General features: G+C 39.9%; 1 protein-coding gene across 1 annotated transcript; it reads left to right on the top strand.

The window, feature by feature from the left end:
* The first annotated feature begins 6,194 nt into the window (after nt 1-6,194).
* Nucleotides 6,195-10,564, top strand: LOC121760322 (cytochrome P450 84A1-like). The gene is made up of 2 exons (XM_042155999.1): nt 6,195-7,208; nt 9,850-10,564. Exons 1-2 carry the CDS (start codon nt 6,273-6,275, stop codon nt 10,468-10,470), a joined length of 1,557 nt encoding a protein of 518 aa, XP_042011933.1. The 5' UTR covers nt 6,195-6,272; the 3' UTR covers nt 10,471-10,564.
* Nucleotides 10,565-27,534: the final 16,970 nt, after the last annotated feature.

Raw genomic sequence — 27,534 nt, 5'->3', positions numbered from 1 at the left:
GCAGATATTGTTCATAGTATTCTTGTTCTTCGCGCTCCGCTTCAGCCATGATATCGATGAAATCCATTTTTAGAGAGAGATTGAGTAAGAGATGAAGATGTAGATGAGTTGTATGAAAAAATATGAATGAGAGATGAATGTGAGATGATTTGATGTGAAAAATGGATGATGAATGTGTGTATTTATAGATGATTTTGGGAATAAAAAATTATTAAAAAATCAAAAAAATTTTAAAAAAATGGTAATAAAACGGCCATATTTTTTGGAATCTAAAAATATATTTTTTAAATTTTTGGTATTATTTTCAATTTTTTTTTTAAAAAGAAAAAACGAAATTGCTAACGACATTGCCGTTGGCCAATCAGGAAATGCCACGTCAGCTGCTCGCTGGCACGGACGTGCTCGATGCATCGAGCAACGCCGTGCCAGCGGCAAGAGCGCAGCGGCGAGCAGGGCGGTGCCGCGCCAGCGGCACGGACGCCGTCCGTCGGTGCGAGCACCGCTGCGTATGCTCTTACATATTTTTCATTTTAGTTCATCCAACATTAAAAGTCTCAGTTAGAATCTTTTATAATGGTAATAGGTTCCACATTCCACCAACTTCATTCCACTCACATTTTATTATAAAACTATTATATAGAAATGAGACTCACATGCCACTAACTTTTTATACAAACTTTCATTTACATTTCTTAAAACTCACGTCCAACTCAACTGGGACTGCTAAAGTGGAATGAATGAAGTATATAAAAGTAGGATTCAAGTTTCATTGACTTTTTCAACTATTTTTTAGGAGTATTTCTTAAAATCTATATCGAATTAAAATGGGACACATATTTGAAAATGAGGAAATATAACTTATCCTATAATGTAAGTATCTCACGATCATTTTATTTAATGAAGCAAACACTAGTGTTCAGCCGGGTGGTAAGGGAGTTTGGTGTATATTTCATTGTATTATTGACATAGAGAATACATAGTTAAATAGGCTACAAACTCTACAAATAAGGAAAAACTAATTTACAATAATGGCTAGGATATATTTGTGGCATAATATATTCCCGCATTAATTCCTTGATTCCGTGTAATCTTCGGGTATCTTCGTGTATCTTCTAACACTCCCCCTCAAGCGAGGTAGTGGGGTTTCCAATACTTAGCTTGCCAAGTACTTCCCTAAACGACTTCGAGTTCACTGCCTTTGTCAGGATATCTGCCAGTTGATCTTCAGACTTGACATACGGCATTTCTACCACCTTAGCTTCAATATTTTCCTTGATAAAGTGTCTATCCACCTCCACATGTTTGGTTCTATCATGTTGTACCGGATTTCCAGAAATACTTATGGCCGCCTTATTATCACAAAACAATCTACACGGGAGAGTCGGCCGAAGATCCAATTCCGTCATCAGTTTCCGTAGCCATAGTATCTCTGTCAATCCACTCTTGATCCCTCTGAATTCTGCCTCTGCGCTGGATAAAGCTACCACTTTCTGCTTCTTACTTCTCCATGTTACTAGATTTCCCCCTACAAAGGTAAAATACCCCACAGTAGACTTTTTGTCATTTGGGTTTCCTGCCCAATCCGCATCAGTGAAGCCATGTATCTCCATGTGTCCGTGTTTCTCGAATATCAGTCCATGATCTGTAGTTCCCTTCAAGTATCGAACAATCCTCAAGACTGCTTCCCAATGTTCTTCTTGTGGTGCATGCATGAATTGACTCACTACTCCTACTGCATAAGCAATATCCGGTCTAGTGTGGGACAAATAAATAAGCTTACCCACTAATCTTTGGTATCTCCCCCTGTCGGTCAGTTTCGCCCCTTCCCTTATCTGTAGTCCGTGATTTTGCACCATCGGGGTGTCCACGGGTTTGCAGTCGAGCATCCCAACTTCTGCCAAAAGATCAAGTATATACTTCTTCTGATTTATGAAGATCCCCTTCTTTGACCTTAGCACTTCAATCCCCAAGAAATATTTAAGAAGGCCAAGATCTTTCATCTCAAACTCACGGAATAGATTCTTCCTTAGCTCGGCTATTTCTTCCTCATCATCACCGGTAATAATCATATCGTCCACGTATATAATTAAGCAGGTGATTTTGCAACCCTTTTTCTTGATGAATAGCGTATGGTCTGAGTTGCTCTGCTCATAGCCGTATTTCTTCATGACTTCCGTAAATCTTCCAAACCATGCTCTTGGAGATTGCTTCAGCCCATACAATGTCTTCTTTAGGTGGCATACTTCCCCATCCAAAAAATCATTAGAAAAACCTGGTGGAGGCTCCATGTAGACTGGTTTTGGTAACTCTCCGTGTAGAAATGCATTGGTCACATCAAACTGATGAAGTGGCCATTCCTTATTTGCAGCAACCGAGACCAGTACTCTGACAGTGTTGATTTTTGCCACTGGTGAGAAGGTCTCATCATAATCCACACCGTAAGTTTGGGTGTACCCCTTGGCTACGAGACGAGCTTTATACCTGTCTATTGTGCCATCCGGTTTCCTCTTTATCGTGAATACCCATCGGCATCCAACTGTCCTTACTCCTTTGGGTAGCTCGCTCCATACCCAAGTATTGTTCTTCATCAGCGCCTTCATCTCAACTATCATTGCTTCCTTCCATCGATCATGCTTCATTGCTTCTTCGGCCGTCTGTGGAATTTCTTCTTCTTCATATAGTGCTGCCTCAAACGCTCGAGCCATTTTGGTCAGATTTCCTTGGACAAAGTTTGCTACAGCATATCGGCTCTTTCTTCCGATCTTCTCTGGGGAGTATCGTTTTGGTGGTATTCCCCTGGTACTTCGATGCGGGAGTACATATCTCCCTGTGTCTCCATCAACTGTGTTGTCTTGAGTTTCTGTTTCAGCAGAGTCAGAGGTAACTGGATTCTCAACTATACTTGGGTCAGATATTACCTCGGATACCGTCAGAGAAGGATTGCTGGGGGGTTGAGAGGACTCTTGTGGTGAGACTTTCTCGGCAGAAGTGACAGCTGGATCTGTTGGTTCCTCAACCGGGAAACTTGGAACTGGCACAACCCAACTTAGATAGTCTGTAGTTCTATCTGGATCACTCTCCCCCTGACTACTAAGGTGGGTGTGGTAGAAGAATTCTGTTTCCAAAAAATTCCAATTCATAGTGGTAGTGATTTTTCGGGTGTTGGGATCATAGCACCTGTACCCCTTTTGGTTCACTCCATATCCCACAAAGACACACTTTATTGCACACGGAGAAAATTTCGTTCTTTCATGTTTAGGGACGTGAGTGTAAACAGTGCAACCGAAGATTTTTGGGGAAAGGCTGAGGTATTCTGGAATTCGGGCTTGTTTGGATAAGATATCAAGAGGAGTTTTCATATTCAAGGTTTTGGATGGGAGACGGTTGATGAGATATATGGATGTAGCGACGGCTTCGGGCCAGAAATGTTTGGGAACTTTGGATTCAATCATAAGGGCTCGAGTCATTTCTAGGATTACCCTATTCTTTCTTTCCGCTACCCCATTTTGTTCAGGTGTATAGGCACAAGAAGTCTGGTGAACTATCCCCTTATCATTGCAAAATTGGGCCATATCAGTGTTAACAAATTCCCTCCCGTTATCTGATCTAAGGGTTTGTATAGTGGTATGGAACTGTGTCTGGTTAAGTTTAAAGAAAGAGATAAATCTAGCAAAGACATCTGACTTGTGTTTCAAAAAATAAATCCACGTCATCCTAGTACAATCATCCACAAAAATCACAAAGTATCTAAAACCATTACCACCAACAAGAGGCGCGGGGCCCCACACATCAGAATGTACTAGAGAAAACATAGATTGCATACGAGTGTTTGTAGGTTTAAAAGTCTGTCTGTGGCTCTTGGCCAAAACACAAGTTTCACAAGTAAAATCAGAAGTAATAGAAAGGTTCGGGTAAAGCAGTTTAAAGTAACCAGGAGATGGGTGTCCTAGTCTTCGGTGCCAGAGCCAAGTTTCCTGTTTTGTGGATCCGTGAGCCAGCATCGCACTTCCAGTTTGAGCTATCTCATTCACGTAATAGAGCCCTTGCTTCTCAGTGCCACGCCCAAGAATCCTCCTCGTCTGGATATCCTGCAGAATACAAAAATCAGGGTGCATTAGGAGTGTGCAATTCAACTCCTTCGTCACATGGCTTATAGACATTAATCTCTGAGACAGTGTAGGGACATAAAGACAGTTCTTAAGTCGGAGTGTAGGTGATATTTCAATTGTACCCGAACCCACAACAGTAATTAATTCCCCATTTGCAGTTCGAATATATGATCTATCAGTGTCTTCACTAAAAGTAACAAAATCATTTCTATCCGGAGTCATCGTGTCGGTCGCCCCACAATCAAATATCCAACCCTTTGATTTACTATCGGTATAAACATGAAATGCAGCGGAAGAGTCTCGTAGGGGTGTAAATGGGTTTTTGGATATAAAATTAGGGCAGTTTTCGAATTTCTTCATGGCTGGGGGTACTTTTCTAAATTTTCGAAAATTTAGGGGCTCATGGGGTCTATTATCACATTTTCTAAACTTCATGGGGGGAGAACATAAATTAACGAAAATAGAGTTAGGGTTTGGATTATATCCAAACCCTTTACCTCCTCCATTTGCGCCGCCCCCCGTTTCGGTCCACTCCGCAAGGTTGCCGGGGCCCCTCACGTTGCCGCCGGCCGACGGAGACTCCCGTCGCATCCCTGGTCCAGGTTGGGTTGAATCCCCATGATTTCCAGCCTCCCCTCTCCTCTGAGTTCCTTCTTCGTTCACGCCGATTGCAATTTTCGCCTGGGCTTGAGCGGGATTTCTCGATTTCTGTCGTTCCTCCCACCAATCCGGGTAACCAACCCGCTTGAAACAGTTCTCCCAAGTGTGTTTCTGTTTGCCGCAGTGAGAGCACCATAATTTTGATGTATCGACTCTGTTTCCCGGCCGGCTGGTGGCTACGGGGCGCGGCGGTGGTGCGTGGTTCCTCTGTGGTGGCCGTTGGTTCTGCACGACAAATCCTTGCCCGATTCCTCCGCCAAATGATGATTCGGTTCCACCGTTGGCTTCGTCGGTGGGTGAGGACGACGCCGGTGGCATGATACGACGTCGAGCTGCCTCCGTCTTCACCCACCCATACGCCGCCTCCACTGATGGCACAGGCTCTTCCTTCAGAATCTCTCTCCGGATTGAGTCATATTCTTGGTTCAATCCGGTTAAGAATTTGATGAGCCGTTTGGAATTGGAGTAATTCCGGAACTGGTCGATCCCTTTATCACAGCAGCTGATCGGTTGTTTCTGACTCCTGTCTATATTGATCCATAAACCGTGAATCTTTCTGTAGTAGGTTTCGAGATCCATATTGCCTTGTTTGATATTGATTGCCTTTTCCTCCAGGTCGTAAATGAGGTATCGATCGGCCTTGCTTTCGAATGTCACCGCGAGATTGTCCCACAGGGCCTTCGAGGTCTGGTGATGGGCGAAATCCGCGATGATGTCGTTCTCAATATTGTCGACGATCCATGAGAATACCACGAGATCATTCTCTTCCCATTCGTCGTATCCTTTGCTCCCCGGTTCTGGAGGATCATTTTTGATGTGTCCGTAGGCACCCCTGCCTCCAATCTTCACTTTGATCAGCCGAGCCCAGAGTGGGTAGTTTCTACCATCCAGTTTGAACGGTATTGTGATGCTTTTGCTGTTCCTGAGGCTTGTTTCTGCCCCCTTCGTATCCTTTGTATCGTCGGTATTGTCTGACATTTTGGTGTAGGTTCTGTTTGTGATTTTGGTCGGAAAAAGGGTCGAGAAAAGGTATTGGCTATGATGATACTTTTCTGAGCCACGATCGCTTTGGCTCTGATGCCATGTTCAGCCGGGTGGTAAGGGAGTTTGGTGTATATTTCATTGTATTATTGACATAGAGAATACATAGTTAAATAGGCTACAAACTCTACAAATAAGGAAAAACTAATTTACAATAATGGCTAGGATATATTTGTGGCATAATATATTCCCGCATTAATTCCTTGATTCCGTGTAATCTTCGGGTATCTTCGTGTATCTTCTAACAACTAGTAATAGCGAAATAGATAATGATCTATCTCATCATGTACACTAAACTTGTGGCTCATGTGTGGATTTGCCTGGATAATGACATGTGCGTGAAAAATGTTGTGGCTCACCAAAAATCTTTTATTAAGCTATGTTACAACTCACTCCCGATTCCCACCCTTTTATTCTTTCTAACTTTGTAAATATTTCCTTCTTTGTTATGCACAATCATATATGATGGAAAACAAGGTGCTCTCCCTCCTCCAACCTCTACAAGCTAAACCCCTCTCAATCCTATGTATAATCCCTCTACTATTCCTCTTCATTTTATCAAGATTAAGACGAAAACCGTATCCACCCGGGCCGAAGGGATGGCCCGTGATAGGCAACATGGGCATGATGAGCCAACTGACCCACCGCTGCCTGGCCGAGCTGGCCAAGCAATACGGCGACATCGTCCACCTCCGAATGGGCTTCCTCCACATGTTCGCCATCTCCGGCCCGGGCCCGGCCCAGGAGGTGCTTCAGCTCCACGACAATATCTTCTCCGACCGGCCCGCAAACCACGCCATCACTTACCTCACCTACGACCGGGCCGACATGGCCTTCGCCAATTACGGGCCCTTCTGGCGCCAGATGCGCAAGCTCTGCGTCGTGAAGCTCTTCAGCCGCAAACGGGCCGAGTCATGGGACTCGGCCCGGGACGAGGTCGACCACATGGTCCGGGCCGTCGGGATAAGCGCGGGGGAGCCTGTAAACATTGGCGAGCTCGTGTTCAGGCTCACTAGGGACATCATCTACCGGGCTGCCTTCGGGTCGAGCTCGCACGAGGGGCAGGATGAGTTCATATCCATATTGCAAGAGTTCTCGAAGCTGTTTGGGACTTTCAATATAGCTGATTTTGTGCCTTGGTTGAATTGCATGGATATTCAGGGCCTTAATGCTAGGCTTGCCAAGGCCCGGGATTCACTTGATGGATTCATTGATGTGATTATTGATGAACATATACAGAATAAGAAGAAATTGAATGGATCAGATGATGAATCTGGAGATACGGATATGGTGGATGAATTGTTGGCTTTTTATAGTGAAGAAGAAAAGATTTCTGAGCCAGAGGATTTGCAGAGCTCCATCAAACTCACCAGGAACAACATCAAAGCTATTATCATGGTAACCTTTACTCACTCAATTTCCACTTTTAGCTCATGTCTTTTGATCAATCTTCTTATTACAGTCTAATGGTTAATTAAAGTTTTAAAAATATGTAGCCTAGGATTTGAATATTCATCCAAATAATATACTCCTCTGTCCCATATCAAGTGATTGACTGTTTTTCGGCATGTGTTGGGGAGAAATGATGCTACTAATAAATAATTAAAATGGAGAGAAAATAAAGTAAAGAAGAGAATATTATCTCTCTTCCTTTACTTTCTCTCAATTTTAACTAATATTTTTTTATCATCTTTGCAAAACAACGGCAAAAAGAAATTAATCACTTGAGTTGGAATGAATAGAGTATAATGAAATGAATTCACAAATAGACTGGCATTCAAAAAAAATATAAAATATAAATAGTTAAATAAAATATCAAAATAGAAATCAAGGATATGAAGTCATAAAAACAAAATAACAAAACGAATTGTCAAAGGCAAAGCTATCAAATCATATACTCTTTGCCCCTCCGTCCCATAATAGATGTCACACTTTCCTTTTTAGTTTGTCTCACAAAAGATGTCACATTTCCTTTTATGGAAAAAGTTTCCTTTCATATTAATATAAATATATTATTTTCTCTCTCCACCTAACACACAAAACAACATCTCCTAAAATCTCGTGGAATTCTCTAAGTGTGTTCATCTATTATGGAACGAAGGGAGTACTAGACAGCTGTTAGGAACATGAACGTGGTTGGTTATTAAATAAATGCGTATATAAATATTGCTCCCGTGAGGATGAACCCCACATTTAGAAAACATATTTTCATCATTTGTTATCAGGCAGCACCTAGGGTGAGCCGATATGGTATATCCTACTATAACATATACAGTACCAAAAGTTTGATATAAGTAAAAATAATAGTATATTTATATAAATCAAAATTTTTAGTAAAGTTTGATATAAGTAAAAATAATAGTATATTTATATAAATCAAAATTTTTAGTAAAGCGAGAGAGAAGATTAGAAAAGTAGGTAAAATAAAAGGGATAAAGAGAAAATGTGTGTAATGTATGAGAGCCAAGAGAGAAAGTGAAAAAAATATTAAAGATAAACTATCTATTTTAGAAATGAGACTATTTCTAAAATGATAAAATGAGACTATTATTCGTGGATGGAGAGAGCACTATTTTTCCATATGCCAATATTTCGGTATGTGAACACCATAGTGTATGAAAACCCATATCGTTGACGTACGAAAATATTTCGATAAGGTGTAATACCTTACCGAAAATCAAGGTATACCACAATTGAGTATTTTCAATATTTTAGCGGTATGATAAGCCGGGTGTATCGATATTTCGATATTTTTCACACTCCCTAAATACGACGATTAATACTACAAAATTAGTAAATTATCATAGATCATAGAAATAAAGAAAGAAAAAAAGGTTAGAATATTTTTTATTAGATACTACTGCTCATATTATTAAAGAAAGAAACTTATCGAAAATAGAAGAAGAACGGAGAATATTTGTCTACATATAAATATATTTAGTAGGTAACTTATGGTCAATAAGGTGCATAGTGAATTATTTAATTTTCATTATGATTGAAATTGTCTATCTTTGAGAAATCCAAAAATTCAGATATATTTAATAAATAAAAGATTAGTTTTTATGGAGTACTAATTTAATTTTATTCATCTAAATTAAATATTCAAGGTAATGATACATGTAGAGCGACTTAATAGTGTCACGTATGCACTTACGTACTAGTGATGAAAAAGTTTGTGGAATGAGACGGCAGTTCTAAACTCTAGCACAGTAATAATATCCGTGAAAAAAATAAAATATTTGTACATATTTTGACTCAATGTTCTACTGTGTGCACATAGAAAACAGTCAAAACACACTGACTCACATACACATTCCTTTCTTCCTTTACTCATATCATCATGCAACATGTTGTGCACAATATGAAATCATTGATGATAAGCGTGCCATAATATATACACTCTTTTGTTTTTAATTCATCCGTATTTTCTAAATTGGTAAGGTATTTTATCTCTAATGAGGTGGATTCATTTTTCACTAATAAAACTTTAATTACTTTTTTTAATCTCTCTAACTTAATCAATTATACATTAAAATTTATGGCCAACCAAAAATTCGTATTTTTGTGGGATGGAGAGAGAATTAATTATCGTGTAAACAAATCGATAATCTAATTATATCTGTCGATACATTTTTAGATATTAAAAACCTTATTCTTATGCATAATAGTAGTACTTAATAATGATCATACTCCCTCCATTCCATAGTACAATAATTTTTTTTTGTTATGGGCATTCTATAGTAGTGAGCCATTTCCTTTTTTTTTAGTAAAAGTAATAGTACATTTTTATCGCTTTTACTTTTTTTTCCTCTATTACTTTAATCTATCTATTATTCATCTATTCTACTTTATTAGTACTATCTTTTTATTTAATATATTACACATTTTTTTCTAAATTTTCGTGCTGAAAAGAAATGTTTCTACTACTATGGATGGAATGGAACGGAATGAGTATCTTTTACTAGGCTTCTTAAGGAATGAATGACCCATTTTCACATATGATATGCTAGCATAGACTCATATTGTTCTGATTAATCAGGACGTAATGTTTGGTGGCACCGAAACCGTGGCATCTGCCATAGAATGGGCCATGGCAGAGCTAATGAGAAGCCCGGAAGATCTCCAAAAAGTCCAAAAAGAGCTGAAAAACATAGTGGGCCTGGCCCGAAAAGTCGAAGAGCCCGATTTCGAGAAGCTAACGTACCTCCGATGCTGCCTGAAGGAGGTCCTCCGCCTCCACCCGCCGATCCCTCTCCTCCTCCACCAGACCTCCGAAGACGCCACAATCTCCGGCTACCACGTGCCGGCCAGATCACGCGTCATGATCAACGCGTGGGCAATCGGCCGTAACCCCGCCGCGTGGGATCACCCCGACGAGTTCAAACCGTCGCGGTTTCTCAATACCGGCGCGCCGGATTTCAAAGGGAGCAACTTCGAGTTCATTCCCTTCGGGTCGGGTCGGAGGTCTTGCCCCGGGATGCAGCTCGGGCTCTATGCGCTCGAGATGGCGGTGGCGCAGCTGCTGCATTGCTACACGTGGGAGCTGCAGGACGGCATGAAGCCGGCCGACTTGGATATGAGCGACGAGTTCGGGCTAACCGCGCCGCGGGCGGCTCGGTTGGTCGCGGTCCCGACCCCGCGGCTGAGCTGCCCGCTTTGAGCCTTTCATTTTGTGTGTTTATTGTATATTGTGTCTTTTTGCATGTGTTATTTGAGTTTATGTGTGTGTATATGAATTGCAAATTTTATTATTATTTATTGTGATTTTAGATAATAACAACTAACAAGCAATGATATATGTGGAAATGAAATGAATATATAGAAATCGATTTACAATCTGTGTTAAGATTTCTTCTTTACATCGATTAGTTCAAAACTATAGACTAACAAATTTTGCAACTTACACATAAATACGAAATGGACGCCGTAGCTAAAGTTCAGTTAATCTCAAATCATTAAACCCCTAACAATTTATTTAACTAAAGTTTTGTAATGACACCTGTAAATAGCAGCTCAACGCTATCAATTTCAGATCTCGAGCACAATCAAGATCAATACTTGAACGAATAAGAACAACACACGCAATGCTGATTGAAAATGAGTAACCAAGAATTTATGAACTCAAGGAGAAACGGTGAAGAACTTTTATTGAATCTCTGGAAGAATTCCAACTAACTCAAGATGAAGAACTCTCTTTTACTTTTGTTAGTTACACAGCTCGATCCCTGAAGCCGAGACTCTAACTCATTCCTCTCATTCTATATACAAAGTTTTGAAGGGAAAATTCAAACAGAAATTACAAGAATTTGCATATTAGACCCTGAGCTTTTACACATCAGTCCCTGAACACTTCATTAGTTGTCCACAACCCATAGAATGATAGCTTGAAACTCATAGAATGATAGTTTCCAACTACAAGAATGATAGTTTGTAGAACCAAGAATGATAGTCTGTCGAAGCAAGAATGATAGTTTGAAGAAGCAAGAATGATAGTTTAGTTTTGCCCCAAATTCCATAACAAATCTCCACCTTGGGACACAACTGAACAAACTTCCAAACACTTCCAACTTCTTTCATTCACTTTAGCTGGATTAGATTCACCAAATCCATACAATACTTCAGTTTTGAACCAGGTAACACTTTTGTAAGCATATCAGTTGCATTGTGTTCAGTAGCCACCTTCTCAATCCTCACTGAACCTCTTTCAACCTCATCTCTCACAAAATGCAGCTTGACATCCACATGTTTGCTCCTCTCATGAAATGTCTGATGTTTAGATAGACAAATAGCACTATTTGAATCACATAGCACTGTTACTGCTTCTTGATCAACACCAAAATCAGAGCAAATGCCTTTCAGCCAAATACTCTCTTTCACAGCCTCAGACATGGATATGTACTCAGCCTCGGTTGTTGAGAGTGCCACTACCGATTGCAGATTTGATCTCCAACTCACTGCAACACCAAACAAACAAAATATGTAGCCTGATTGGGACTTCCTTGTATCTATATTTGTTGCAAAATCATAATCACAATACCCCATGATAGGCTGCTTCTCAACTCCCTTACTTCCATCAAATAAAATTCCATAGTTCTGAGTTCCATTCAGATATCTGAGTATCCATTTTAAAGCATGCCAGTGATCTAGGCCAGGATCTGCCATGTACCTGCTAACAGCACTAACAGCATGGCTGATGTCTGGTCTTGTACACACCATGGTGTACATGATGCTCCCAACTATATTTGCATATGGGATCTTGTCCATTTGTCTCCTCTGTCCATCATTCTCAGGGCTCTGACTTGTGCTGAGCTTGAATTGCTGACTCAAGGGAATAGTCACTGGTCTACTGTTGTTCATTTGAAACTTATGAACAACATCCTTGATGTAGTCTTTCTGAGTCAGCCATATTTTCCTCTGATCTCTATCCCTCATGATCTCCATGCCCAGAATTTTCTTTGCCTTCCCAAGATCTTTCATATCAAATTCAGCCTTCAAATCTGCCTTCACTAACTCCACCTCTTCCTTATACTTGGCTGAGACTAGCATATCATCCACATACAACAACAGATATGCCACAGCAACTCCATCCCTTCTCTTAACATAAACACAATGATCATATAGGGATTTTTCAAAACCAATTTTCTGCATAAATGCATTAAATCTCAGATACCACTGTCTTGAGCTTTACTTGAGACCATATAAGCTTCTCTTCAACAAGCACACCATTCCTTCGTTTTCTGGTTGAATGAAACCAGGAGGCTGCTCCATGTAAATCTTTTCTTCAAGCTCTCCATGAAGAAAAGCGGTTTTAACATCAAGTTGCTCCAATTCCCAATCTCTGTGGGCAACTATAGCAAGAAGAACTCTAATGGAGCTGTGTTTAACCACGGGGGAGAATATTTCATTGTAATCCACTCCCTCCTTCTGTGTAAACCCCTTGGCTACCAACCTAGCCTTAAATCTGACTTGGTTGTTGTTGAAAGCTTCAATTTTCTTCTTAAAAATCCATTTACAACCTACTGTTTTCTGATCAGTGGGTCTTAATACCAAGATCCAGGTGTGGTTTTTGTACAGACTATCTATCTCCTCTTGCATAGCCAATAGCCACTGGTCCTTCTCTGGGCTTCTTATTGCTTCTTTGTAAGTTGAGGGCTCATGATACTCCATCTCCTCAGCTATAGCCAATGCATAATGCATCATATCAAAATCATTGAATCTTGAGGGCAGCTTTATATTTCTTCTGGCCCTGTCTCTAGCTATCAATCTTTCTGGAGTCTTGCTGTCAGTTTGAGGTTCAGGAGATCTGCTATTGTCTGATGTGTCTGATGAGGTTTTTTTTTTGACTCTCCACCTCAATCTGAATTCTCTGGACTTGTGAACTGAGGAAAGGCATCTCTGACTCCCTGAAGATGACATCTCTACTGATCACCACCTTCTTATTTCCTTCCTCACAACACCATAATCTGTAGCCCTTAACCCCCTTTTGATAGCCTATCATCACACATCTGAGAGCCCTTGGCTCTAACTTTCCTTGTTTAATATGGGCATATGCTCTACACCCAAATGGCCTTAATATGGAATAATCTCCATAAGAGCCATACCACCTACTATCTGGGGTTTGATTCTCAATAGCAGCTGATGGGCATTTGTTGATCAGGACAACAACAGTGGAGGCTGCTTCAGCCCAGAAAGGCTTTGACATTCCAGAGGCTATCAACATGCATCTGACTCTTTCAAGAATGGTCCTATTGATCCTCTCTGCAACCCCATTTTGTTGGGGGTTGTGTGGGACTGTTCTATGTCTCTTCACACCCTTGGCTCTGCAGAACTCATCAAATTCATGGGATAAGAACTCCAGCCCATTGTCAGTCCTTAGACATCTCAATGGCTTTCCTTTCTCCAACTCAACCTCAGTGCACCATTCTTTAAATCTTTGAAATGTCTCTGATTTATCTTTCATGATCACAATCCAAACCTTCCTTGAAAAATCATCCACAAAGGATAAGAAATACCTGCCTCCTCCAATGCTATTCACTGGTGCAGGGCCCCATATGTCACTGTGAACATATTGGAGAGGCTCTGTTGAGTTGTGTTTGCCTACTCCATATGGTAGCTTCTTGCTTTTTCCAAGAATGCACTCTTCACATGATCCAATGGCTCTCTGTATCCCAGATTCATCCATCTGAATAATGCCTTGCTTTACCAGCTGTGTCAGCCTGGTGTCTCCCACATGGCCCAGCCTAGCATGCCAATTGATGATCTGTGAAGTAGAGTTAGCCAAACCAGCCACTGCCTCAGCTTGTAGATAATAGAGCACATTGTTTCTGATAGCCTTCATGATCGTTTTCCCATTCTTTGTAACAAGCATCTCTCCACCAAAAAGAGTCAATCGATAGCCATTCTTCTCAAGAAGCCCCAAGGATATCAGGTTCCTTTTGATGGATGGGATGTACCTCACATCAGTGAGAGTTCTCATAGATCCATCATCCATCCTCAAACATATCTTCCCCACACCCTTAACATCACAAACGTGATCATCTCCCAGCAGCACCGAGCCATCAGATTCCTTGAAATCCATGAACCATTCAAGATTTGAGGACATATGGAAAATGCAGCCAGAATCCATGATCCATAACTTGGAAATAGGACTTCTCTGGACCACATTTAGAGCTCTAGCTTCTTCAATTTCTTCAGTGATTGCCGCAGTTCCTTCTTCCTTATGATTTTCAGCTTGCTTTTTCTTCCAAGCAAAGCAATTCTGCTTGATGTGTCCTGGTTTTTTACACTAGAAACAGCTTCTTGTTTCCTTTTGATCTCCATCTTTTGCAAACTTTGGCTTCCACTTATCAGATGATTGTTTCTTGAACTTGAACGGCTTCTTTGAGGTTGCTTTCACATTCAGACTTTCAGCTGCTTGATCAATCGGTTTGTTGATGGATTTCTGCATTCCTTTCAATTTTAATGCAGAATAAACTTCTTCCAAAGTCACCTTGGAATCTCTCCCTAGAAGTATGGAGTCCTTGAATTGTTCAAAATTCGGGGGCAGAGCATTGAGCAACATCAGTGCTTTATCTTCATCCTTCATAGGATCATCAACACCCTCAAGATCATCTATGCATTTTCGAAAATCTTCCAGCTGATCCGCCAGATTCTTGGAGTCCGAGAATCTAAAGTTGAACAATCTTTGCTTGAGATGCAACCTATTGGAGATCGACTTCTCCATGTAGATTTTCTCCAATTTTTCCCATACTCCTGCGGCATCATCTTCTTTCTGGACTTCCCTCAAAACCCTATCACTGAGGCATAATACGATTGAGCTATAAGCCTTATATTCCAGCTCCTGCGCTTTCCCCGCATCCACCCCCTGAAGTTCCTTCTTGTCCATCTTGGATTTGACATAATCCCAGACACCTTGCTGCATCAGAACAGCTTTCATTTTCAATCTCCAAAGGCCAAAATCATTTTCGCCGGTGAAACGCTCAACATCGAATTTTGCGGTAGGCATACTTGAATGCGTCGTCTTCTCTCGTTCCCACAGACGGCGCTAATTTGTAAACAGCAGCTCAACGCTATCAATTTCAGATCTCGAGCACAATCAAGATCAATACTTGAACGAATAAGAACAACACACGCAATGCTGATTGAAAATGAGTAACCAAGAATTTATGAACTCAAGGAGAAACGGTGAAGAACTTTTATTGAATCTCTGGAAGAATTCCAACTAACTCAAGATGAAGAACTCTCTTTTACTTTTGTTAGTTACACAGCTCGATCCCTGAAGCCGAGACTCTAACTCATTCCTCTCATTCTATATACAAAGTTTTGAAGGGAAAATTCAAACAGAAATTACAAGAATTTGCATATTAGACCCTGAGCTTTTACACATCAGTCCCTGAACACTTCATTAGTTGTCCACAACCCATAGAATGATAGCTTGAAACTCATAGAATGATAGTTTCCAACTACAAGAATGATAGTTTATAGAACCAAGAATGATAGTCTGTCGAAGCAAGAATGATAGTTTGAAGAAGCAAGAATGATAGTTTAGTTTTGCCCCAAATTCCATAACAACACCTGTATTAATACGCAATTGGAAAGTAAAAGAGTGAGTAGAAAAAATTATGGAGGTAATGTTAGTAGAGTTTGAAGTCTGCATGCATTATTAGTGAGTAGTATTTAATTGTTTAAAACTTTTCATATTTAAATATTGGCACTTAATATCATGGAACTTTCAAAAAGTTAGGTTTTTCCAACGAATTTTGAAATTGGCAAATAATATCACGAACTTTACTCTGAGTATATTATTTCCCACCAGTGAAAAAATTGCGGCTATATTAATAGATTGAAGAACAAATTTGGAGGGTGCACTTCAAGAAAAACTATTCTCAATTATTGAAAATCTTGAAACTCTCGAAGTTGTTGTCGAGAAATTATGAAAAAAAAATCTGTATCATGATATTATTTGCCGGGATTTTTTCGTTTGTGGGAAATAACAAATCCGGAGTAAAGCTTGTGATATTAGTTGCCAATTTCAAAGTTCGTGGGAAAAACCTAATTTTTTTAAAGTTAAATGACATTAGGTGACAATATCCCTATTTAGAAATGGGTATAATTAATTTGGCGGACGGTCCAAAATGGTAAAACTAATCTATTTATTGTGGATGGAGGGATTATAGTATATTTTGTACTTCCTCCTAGGGCTGGGAAAAAATACTGAAATACCGATATACCGGCCATCTCGTATCGAAAAAATATCGAAAATACTGAATTTTTGGTATACCGAGATTTTCTGTACGGTATGATACCTTACCGAAAGACTCCGGTAAGGTAACGATACGAATTTTCAAATACAGCGGTATACCGCAGCATACCAAAATTCGGTATATAACGTAAATTAAGGTATATACCGTAAAAATATAAATACAATTATATATAAAATATATTTTATATAATTTTTTTTATTATAAAATCTATTGTGCAATATAAATATAATTATGAATAAAATATATTCAATATAATTTTTAAATTCTAAAATATAAATAATATTCTAAAAACTCAAATTTTCTATTTTAATTGATGTTGAAAGTCAGGTATACCGCAAAAGTAAGGTATACCGAACTTCGGTACGGTATCGGTATGGAAATTCGCCAAATCGAAAATAAGGTATACCGAAATTCGGTATACGGAAAACTTTGGTAAGGTAAAGGTATGATTTTTTCGCATACCATATTTATGGTAAGGTATACGGTATAGTGGTTTCAGTAAGGTATACCGTACCTACCCACCCCTACTTCCTCCATCCCACTCCATCCCACCATAAGTTTATTTTCCGAAATTAATGAGAAAAAAGTATTTTCATCACATTATATATTTTTGTCACATTGTATTTTATAAGGTTCATCACATTATCACTAAAGGATCTCTTACCTGGTTCCTTGCAAAGGAGAGGAGAGAGCCAGAAATGGTGCACTAAAATATTCTTTGACAAAAAAATTGTTAAAAATTGAAAATAGTGAAAAGTAGTTTATTTTATCATATATCTTTGGTAATATTTAATTTTTTATAAGGAACAACAAATGTGCAAATGGCATTTATGGAGGCAAAAATGGAAATATTTTATGGTTGTAATAAACAAACAACTAAAACTAAAATGGACACAAGTCAACACAACAAATAATTATACTTTTCACTGTTGTATTTTGTTTTTCTCTTAGACGAATTTTAAGTTTGCATTAAAAATAAAAGAATTCAATACCCTGAGTTACCCAAATATGTAAGAAAGGAGTTAAAAAAATTCCAAAATCGCCCACCGTGGTCCGTGGGGCTCGAACCGACCACAAAATTAAGAGCCTAGCGCTATACCAACTAAGCTAGACAGGCTTGTTGAACGAATGTAAAATTTTATATATCACACTTGATTTTCTGTTTTGGTCATATCCGGATGCCAAATTGATATCCAAGTAAATAAAAGTTATTGCGAGGATTAAATAAAAAATCAGGTTCAGCATCCAAAAATTTAGCTTTATTTAGCTAATAAAATAAACTCTTGTAGTAAACAAGGTGACGTTTCAATAGCCCACTAGTAGTTATGACTAATTTACAACACTTTAAGTATACGATCAAAGTCGAAATGTAAAAATTACTAGTAGTTCTGTTTGAATTTGTTATGAATTTTTCAAAATCAAATTAAATCTAGTTCAGCCTCACTTGTTAAAGCTTTGAAATAAAATATTTTACTTAATTATAATACTACATTTAAATAAAAAATTTATTTAATTATAATACTCCATTTAAATAATTTTTAATATGTTATAGTAGTATATAATTCAAAATTTGGGTTTTATATTTACAAAATTAATCCGTACAGAATTGAAGATTTGAAGTAGAAAAATCAGATCCAATCATAAATTCAGAAAAGTCCAAACTATATAAACATTTTTTTAAAGCACACACATAACCACTTGTGCATGTTTAAAAAGAAAAAACTTTCGAATAAACGAACCTCAAATTTGGATTACATATGGCCAAAGTGTTTGTTGAAATTAGACATTTTCTTGTCCTATATCTTGCCTTAATGTGCACATAAAAAAGAAATATGCATTGCATGAGTAATAACAAGTGTCATCCATCAAATTAGTATTTATTGATCGTAAACTGCTATAGTGGCAACTCAATGGTGCCATTATAAAGCCCAAATTGTGAGCGCTAATTGCTCTAGCCGTTGTTTACTAAGTACTAGGAAATTCAAAGTGAGAAAGAAAGAAAGCTTTATTCAGCTCACTTAACCTGTGAGGAGCTTCAGGGACCGTTCGATGTTTTACTTGGATAGATTAGATCCTGACCGTTAGATTGAGTATCTGTTAGTTTGTTACTTTACAAACAGTGTTTAAATGAGTGTGTCTCGTTTCAGCTCATTAGTTAGCTTTCCTCCATTTGTTTTGTAATTCTCTCTCAACTCAATACAACCTGCATTCGATTCCCATTTCATCTTCTCCAATCATCATCTTCCATCTCCGATTAAATCCAACAAGTGGTGTCGTCTGTGGGAAGTGTTGAAGGAGGTGGCGTTCTTTTTTGGATCGATTGAGCCCTAGGTCGACTACAATGGCTTCAAGATTTGAAGCTGAGAAATTTGCCGGTAAGAACGACTTCGGTCTGTGGAGGATGAAGATTCAAGCGATGCTCATTCAGCAAGGTTTGGCGGATGCGCTAAATAAAGACGATCCAAGGTGGTTCTCGACGACAAAGCCAAGATTAAGCGAGCGGAGGTTCTCGCTAAAATGCATAGCGTGGTGGTTCTAAGTCTTGGTGATAAGGTTATGCGAGAGGTGTCTAAAGAGACCACAACAATTGGTATTATTGAGAAATGCGAGGAACTGTATATGACTAAATCGCTTGCAAACCGGTTATTCATGAAGCAGCGATTGTATTCATATCGTTTCACGGAGGAGAGGAATATTTTGGAGGAGTTGGAGGATTTCAGCAAAGCAATAGATGACCTCGAGAATATCGATGTTAAGCTCGAGGAAGAAGATAAAGTGTAGGGATAAAACCACCATGGATTCACTAATTACCGGGACCTCTTTTGTTACACTGCTTACTGAGATGGCTAATCTCAGAAGATACAAGCCAAATACAAAAGAGGATACAGGAAATATGAATACTAAGTACAAGAAATGACAATCGAAACCATTCAAGTCTTCTACCACACTTGGACCTTAAGCTCCCGCCAATTAAACCCTGCACACTAAGTACCAGAATCAGAACAACAAGGAATCTCTCCAGAAGGATCTAAACCAGAAATTGAAAGACAAAAGGAAGAAGTCAAAGATGCATGGATGTGGCTCATGTCGCAACAGCGACTACACAGGGCCAAGAACCTCCCCGCACGCTTCAACCAAGAGTCGCCGAAGGAGAACCGTTAAACTTAGCAGTCAGTAGCCACTACCTCACCGATCGCCACCCGCTCCGGCCTTCTCAACACGAGGATCTTCACCAAACTCACGGATCTCACACTTACAACACATGATCTCTCACAACCAGCACCAAACACAAGCCGATCTAACCACAAGGTCAGATCCAACACCAGATCTCGGAAGGAAACCGAAGTAGTGACCTAACTCAAGATCTTCACAGATAGATCTCACTAAAATAGAGAATCATCAGAGGAAACTGAAGATCGAAGAAGATGACCGGCGGTAACCGCCTCAGGTGTCGAGAAAGAGTGTAGAGAGAAGGAATAACATATCATCGCCAAAAGAGAGAAAGGGATGAGTAAATAGAATGAGAGTCAAGGAAAAGACAGATACACTTAACTCACACAACAAACACAACCCTAGAACCAACGGCTGGTGTTAGTGATCCAGGTGGATCAGCCACATGACAGGCATCGGAATAGGCAGGTAAGTGACGGGCTGGACAGGGCAGTGGGGCTGCCCTCACCAAGGATTGGGCCAACACATTTAAATAAATTAGTGCAAGCCCAATTCGATTAAATGTAAGTCCTAGACCAATTAGGTCCACTAATATTCAACATTCTCCACCTTGGACCTCATTAGGAGCACATGGAGAGAGCCTTAGTCAGCTGTTGCATCATCATCGCCTACAAGACATCCCTAATCACCAAAGAACACAAAGTTCATTAGATAGGGAATACCAAGTTGCCTCAAAACCCAAATGGCTTGCACCACTTAGTTAAGTAGACTTAATTTTCCTTTAGACACCAGATGGCCATGGCCAATTAGTCTATAAGGACTTTTAACCTCGGGACATGCACATAGGCATGCACAAGGGTCGAAAACCGCCGGTCCAGGGTCATGAACCGGCGGTTCAAGGGTCGGGGAATGTATTAACCTCAACCGGCCCGCCTAGCTCCCGGCGGTTCCGGTTCCGGTTCAAAAAACTGGCGGGTTACGGGGCGGTTCAAAACCGCCGGTTTTCGGCTTGAACCGCCGGTTCCGGGCCGGTTCGACGGTTCGACGATTTTTTTTTTTTTTGCATTTTTCAACTTTTCAATTTTAATCAACTTACATTACACTTTTCAAGTTTGTTTTTTTATGAAATGTGAGTAAATAAAATTGAAAAAAATACGGATAAAGTTGCAATTTTATTGAAATTGCATGTTTACAAATTACACGTTACAAGTTACAACAATTACAAATTGAAAACATATGGCGGTCTTGAAGTCTTAAACAAAATTTAAATACAAATGAGACTACTAGTGAAGAACTAATTACAAATGACAAGAAACGATGTTGAAGTTCTTAAACGTATAAGTGTATTATATATATACTCTTAACCGGCGAAGAAGATCTTTCTACATAACTAAATTAAGGACACCTTTAGCAATTCAACTTTAAATGTTGAGTTTCGTCTAACAATCAACAAATATAGTAGAATTGTCAAAAGTTTCCCTCATTTAGCCGTATAGAGAAATATACTTCATCGACTAGAGTATATACAAATACAATTATGTAATTGTTTTTGCATATACAAAAATATATTTGCGGTTCAACCCTAAACCGGCGGGTTGTCCACGGTTTCCGTCAGAAAACCGCCGGTTTCTGACCGAAAACCGGCGGTTTCTGACCGGTTTTGCAGGCCTACACACTGACCCTACGGCCTAGCCTCTGAAAAGTTGCCGGAACCGTCAGAAACCGGCTCCCGAACCGGCGGTTTACCCCGACAAACCGGCGGTTTACCCCTCAAATCGGCGGTTTACCCCGCGAACCGCCGGTTCCAACGGCTATACTAAACCCCTACGCGAACCCTACGAACCCCTAACCTACGAAACACTATTTAATCCTTTGAACCGGCGGTTCGAACCGCCGAACCGCCGGTTTTGAACCGCCGGTTCAGGTTCAATATATTGCCGAACCTGAACCGGCCCTTCCGACCCTTCAACCCTTCTGCCGGTTCAACCCGCCGGTTCCGGGCCCGGTTCCGGTTCATGAACCGGCGGGCCCGAACCGACGGTTAACCGCCGGGCCGGGTCGGTTTGTGCATGCCTACATGCACATGCTCAACCAAAATCAAAATGTAACCTTTTAATGCATGAAAGCAATTTTTCCACTGAGTTTGAGGTGTAAAGTCAGAAACCAAGTGATGATGTGATAATGGTTTAGTCTGATGATGAGGTTGACAATGAGCCTTTGCAGCCTGATATCAGAGACTACCATCTGGCTCGGGATAGAGTCAGAAGAAAGAATATTAAGCCACCAGCCAAGTATGCAGACTTAGAAATGTTATACTTTGCCTTATGTGTGGCAGAAGAGATAGAGTTCTCAGAACCTATCTCATACAAGGACGCTATGAACTGCAAGGAAAGAGATAGATGGTTGAAAGGAATGATTGATGAAATTGATTCTCTCATCAAAAATGGTACCTGGATTCTGGTGGATAAAGTGGAGGGCAGAAAGTTGGTGAGCTGCAAATGGATATTCAAGAAGAAAATTGAATCAGCTGAAAATGAACATATCAGATTTAAGGCCAGATTGGTGGCTAGAGGGTTCACACAGGAGCATGGAGTTGACTATAATGAAGTTTTTCTCACATGTGGTGAAGCACACTTCAATTAGAATTCTTTTGGCTGTGGATGCAAGGATGGATTTGGAAGTTGAGTAGTTGGATGTAAAAACTGCCTGGAGATTTAGAGGAGACAATTTATACTTGTGCCAGAAGGGTATGTCAAGCCAGGGATGGAGGATAAGGTTTGCCTGCTCAAGAAAAGTTTATATGGTCTTAAGCAAGCTAGTAGACAATGGCATAGAAAATTTGATGATCATGTGTTGAGAAATGGATTTGTGAGAGCCAAATGTGATGGATGTGTGTATATCAAGAAGAAAATGGGAGTTGTTTGTCACGACCACATCTCCCTAGTCAAAGAAAGTGTAGCTTTACCGCGACTAAAACATACTGAAACTGTCTCAACTCATCATAAGATGCTTAAATCAAAAGAAACATTGTCTGAAGTGTGTTGAGGGTACAAATCATGCTGAATCAGAGTAGTTATGAGAAATTGTCTTTGTTAAATGAATGTTCTGAATTTGCGCAACGGAAGAGTACCAAGACAGATGTAGTATGTATGAAGACACACTACACCCGCTACCTTCCTACTTATTTGGTCTTCTGTCCCAACACCTCCTCGGCTTTGACAACAATCAACCTGCACATTAAGGAAAACAATATGCAGGGCTGAGTACTTGATGCACTCAGTGGGCTCATGCCGAAAATATTTTCTTTTAGTTGTCAGCCAAGCTGAGTGAACGCGGGGTTTTACTGAAAATCTATCCCGGTCACTAAAATCTATTATTTCTTTCTGAAAATAGACTGCAGTCTCTTAAACTTCTGATGATATGCCACATCAGTTGCGTGAATCGGGAATGTGGCCACATTCCACGACCACTGGGCCGGCCAACCTGGCGCTAGCTCACGACCCACGGACCGGCCAACCTAGCGCTAGCTCACGGTCCCTATGTGTACACTAGTCCGAGTAGGATTTACTGACCTACTGGGACCCGAATTCGATTTAACTGGGTTGGCATAGCCAACAGATAGGCAATCATAAAATAAAACATGGCATGACAACTCATTCAAATAATCATATTTTCACATAAAGCATGCTTTAAAAGAAGGAAGAGAAACCCCACCTCAATTGCTTAACTCTTGCAAAAACGGGTGCTTTTCTGTCCTGGGATTACGCGTCGAATGACGACGTTCCTTTACAAAGTTGAATATACTTAAATTAGGCTTTTTAAAGAAAATGCTTATCTTGCATGAATGCATGCCTAAGCGTGTGCTGTTTTATTTTATCTCTTTCTTTCAAAAATTAGAGATCTAAATTCTTTAATTAAAACTGTGACTATTAAAGTCCGCTTTAATTATTTTATCGAAAACTATTTCATCACGGCTCATAAATCCTCTTCTTCCGCAGCTTAGGAAACTAAATTAATTAAGCTCCAAGCCCAATTCCTTAACTCAATTCCTTCCTGACACAAATTTATTTTCAAGCTCGTCGATTGAATCTCGGTCCAGTTTAAATGATTGGTCTTTTCCCCTTAATTAATTCAGGCCCAAAACAAAAGAAATAAAGTGGCCCAAACTATACTCCTCTCTCCATTTATTTCTATTTACAGGCCCATCCCCTTTTTTTAATTAATTATCAGCCCCAAAGAAATCAAGCCCAAACCTCCTTATTCCTCCAATGCATCGGCCCCCATTCCCCATTCTTCCTCATTCTCCCCCAATTCACAAACAAAAGAAGAAGAAAAAGAAATCGGGAACCCTGGCCCCCTTCCTCTCATCTCTCGCCTTCCGTCGCCGGCGTTTCCCTCTACGCCGTCGCCATCTCCTGCCCACCCCTCTCAACTTCCGGCTTGCTGCGAGCTGTCACCACCACCGTGTTCGCGAAACGCCGTCGGGTAGACCCTCTGCCCCCTAGCCGACGCTGCGGCGATGCCCCATGGTTTCAGCAGCAAATGCTCCTCCGCCGAGCATCGGGCCGAACCCCGACGGTCCAGCTGCCCAGCAGCTCCTCCGTCGCCAACCCCTCCCAAAGCTAAGTTTCTTCTTTATTCCTTTTAGTGGTGTGAAAAGGAGCCGGCAAATTCCTATGTTTCTGTGACTTAGCATTGGGGATTTTCTTAGATTCTGTTATGGAGGATTGAATCTCATGGAGGGGTTGAGCTTGTGGTAATTGTTTCTTAAATCCAACGAAGCTTGTAGTAATGAGGCTATACTGTGGTATCATCTTGTTAGCTATTTCCTATCATGTTTATTGAAGGGCTAAGAGATCTAAGCATGATTTCTATGTCCTTCTAAGTTCTTATTCTGTGCTACCTACTGTGTTTGCGTAAAAAGATGCACAAAGGGTGTTGAGGATTTACCTCTTGTGACTGAAGAGGAGCTACTCTTACTCTTGCTCGATTCCTCACTGCCTCGGTTCTCCCTCTTTCTCCTTAACTCGTTTCCTTGCTGCTCAAACTGATATGAGGCTGAGCAAATTTTGTGGTGGTGGAAGGAAAGATAGAACCGAGGGGTGTGGCATATTTATGCACAGCTGGTAACTGAAAGCTGCACAATGGTTGCTGTACTTGACTGAAAAAAAGCTTAGGCAGCTGGCTGCTCTCTTGCAGCTCTGCAGAACACTGTACCCTGAGCCCCTTTTGTAAACAATTTCTAGTGTTTCATGGTAGTGGCTGTTCTGTGCTGTATGGTACCTTGGCTCATTCATAAGTTATCTCCTTTTTGCAGGTGCACAAAGAATGGCAGGGATTTGCTAGGGGATTTCTTGACAATGGCAGGCAGGAAGGGAGTACAAGCTGTCCAACACAGTCTCCCTGAGCCCCTGCAGGTGCTGGAAGAAGGTGCCGGCTGGAATTGCTCCTTTTAGCCCAAACACTTCCTCATTTTTGAAAAGGTAAGGCTACACATTCTCCTTTTAAATACCTCTTTTAGTTGTCTTTAATTTATGCAACTAATTCTCTTTTTTTGTGTGCTTTGGCAAGAGCTGCGGCTGCTACGGGGCTGCCCTCTCTCGTGGCTTCTCGGACTCGTCGCTGCTTTGCCGAGACGGTTCGGCGATGGAGGTCGATATAGATGCTAGGGACTCGAATTGTAATAGTGTAGCTCGGTTTATATTTTTTTTTGTGTCGACAAGGATTGTGAAATTGTTAGTTTGAGATTAAATGACATTGGAAAATTCATTAGCTTTAATTCTTTTCTGAAATTTGTACTATTTCTTTTATTCAAGAAATAAAATTATGCATTCATTAATTGTATAACACTTCTAGTATTTGTTTCGAAAATTCTCGAGATCTTAGTCCCGGCTATTACATTGTTGTTGCTTACTTACTACTATATGTTGATGATATGTTGGTAACAGGAGCATCAAAAGCTGGAAGTTCAAGAGGTGAAAGATGATTTGAGCTCAGTTTTGATATGAAGGATTTAGGAGGAGCCAAACGAATTCTGGGCATGAACATTGTTGGAAACAGGGAAATGAAGAAGTTATGGTTGAACCGATATGACTATATTTCCAGAGTCGTCAAGAAGTTCAGAACTGAAGACTTAAAGGTGACAAGAACTCTTATGGCTCAATATTTCAGATTGACTGTGGAGCAAACTCCAAAGAATTAGGAAGAAAGGTTGGAGATGCAGGCCATTCCTTATGCAAATATTGTAGGGAGTGTGATGTATGTCATGATTGGACCAGACCTGATGTTGCCCAGGCATTTAACACTACAAGCAGGTTCATGAGCAATCATGGCAGAGACCATTGGTTGGCTCTAAGATGGATTCTTAGATATCTTAAGGGAGCTAGAAATCTAGGGATTTTATTAAAAGCTGGTGTTGGTGGTGAGAAAGATGCCCTAGTGGGATCTGTGATAGTGATTTAGTAGGAAGAAAATATCAGTCTCGTTACATCTTCACCATGTATGGGACAACAGTGAGTTGGAAGTCAAGCTTACAGAATGTGGTGGCCCTATCCACAACTGAAGCTGAGTATATTGCATTAACATCAGCAGTAAAAGAAAGCTTTTAGTTAAAGGGCATTGTTGTAGACTTTGAGGTGGAGCAAAAGACCATTGCCATAGGCTGTGACAATAATGGTGCTTTGAGTTTAGCGAGGCACTAAGTTTTCCATGAGCGTAGCAAGCACATTGATGTGCGACTACATTTTGTGAGGGAAGAAGTGGAGAATGGGAGGGTGAAGCTATTCAAAGTTGAAACGGCTGAGAACCCTGCAAATATGATGACCAAGCTACTGCAAAAAGAAAAGTTTGTTTTTTGTCTATGGCTGGTTAGTTTTTGCAGTCAATGATACATTCACCTAAGAAATGAAGGTGGAGATTTGTGAGTGTTAATTGCTTAGTTGTGAAAAATAAGAGTGAGAAAGAAGGAGAGCTTTATTCAGCTTGTGAGGAGCTTCAGGGACCGTTCAATGTTTTACTTGGATAGATTAGATCCTGACAGTAGGATTGAGTAGCTATTAGTTTGTTACTTTACAAACAGTGTTTAAATGAGTGTGTCGTTTCAGCTCATTAGTTAGCTTTCCCCAATTAGTTTTGTAATGCTCTCTCAACTCAATACAAGCTGCATTCGATTCCCATTTCATCTTCTCCAATCATCATCGACCATCTCCGATTAAGTCCAACACAAATAATTAAATAAATTTTTTAACATATAAATTGATCGTAAAATTCAGCAAAATTGGTCGTAAACTGCTATAGTGGCAACTCGATGGTTATTCATTATTTATTCGAGTAGCAATTTAATATATATGTATTTTTATCAAAATCCCGCAACATCCCCTGACCCTTGAGTTATGTCAAAAGAAATAAATAAATGCTTCAAATTACTAAAAATCAACATTAATAATTAAAAATTAAGTTTTGTAATACAAATTAACCAATATTCAAATACACAATTAAAAATAAAATCTTTCAAAGCTTTCTAATCCCAATTATTAAGTTCTATTGAACCTTAGTTCACTATGAGAGGTTGCTTTTATATATATATATATATATATATATATATATATATATATATATATATATATATATAGAGTTGCGATCAATGTCGAACCAATTTTAAAGACCGAACTAGAGATCAAATCTGGGCCATTAGATCAAGTTTATTTGATGAGATGTGCTGCTGTGTAAATTTTCCGGTCTTCATTACAAGCCCATTTTACTTCATTGTATAGGTTTATTACTTCATTCCG

This window comes from Salvia splendens, chromosome 13 (genome assembly GCF_004379255.2).
Source record: "Salvia splendens isolate huo1 chromosome 13, SspV2, whole genome shotgun sequence".
Lineage (NCBI taxonomy): Eukaryota > Viridiplantae > Streptophyta > Magnoliopsida > Lamiales > Lamiaceae > Salvia > Salvia splendens.
Note: the sequence above shows the minus strand (reverse complement) of the source record. Positions and strands in the feature narration are given on the sequence as shown.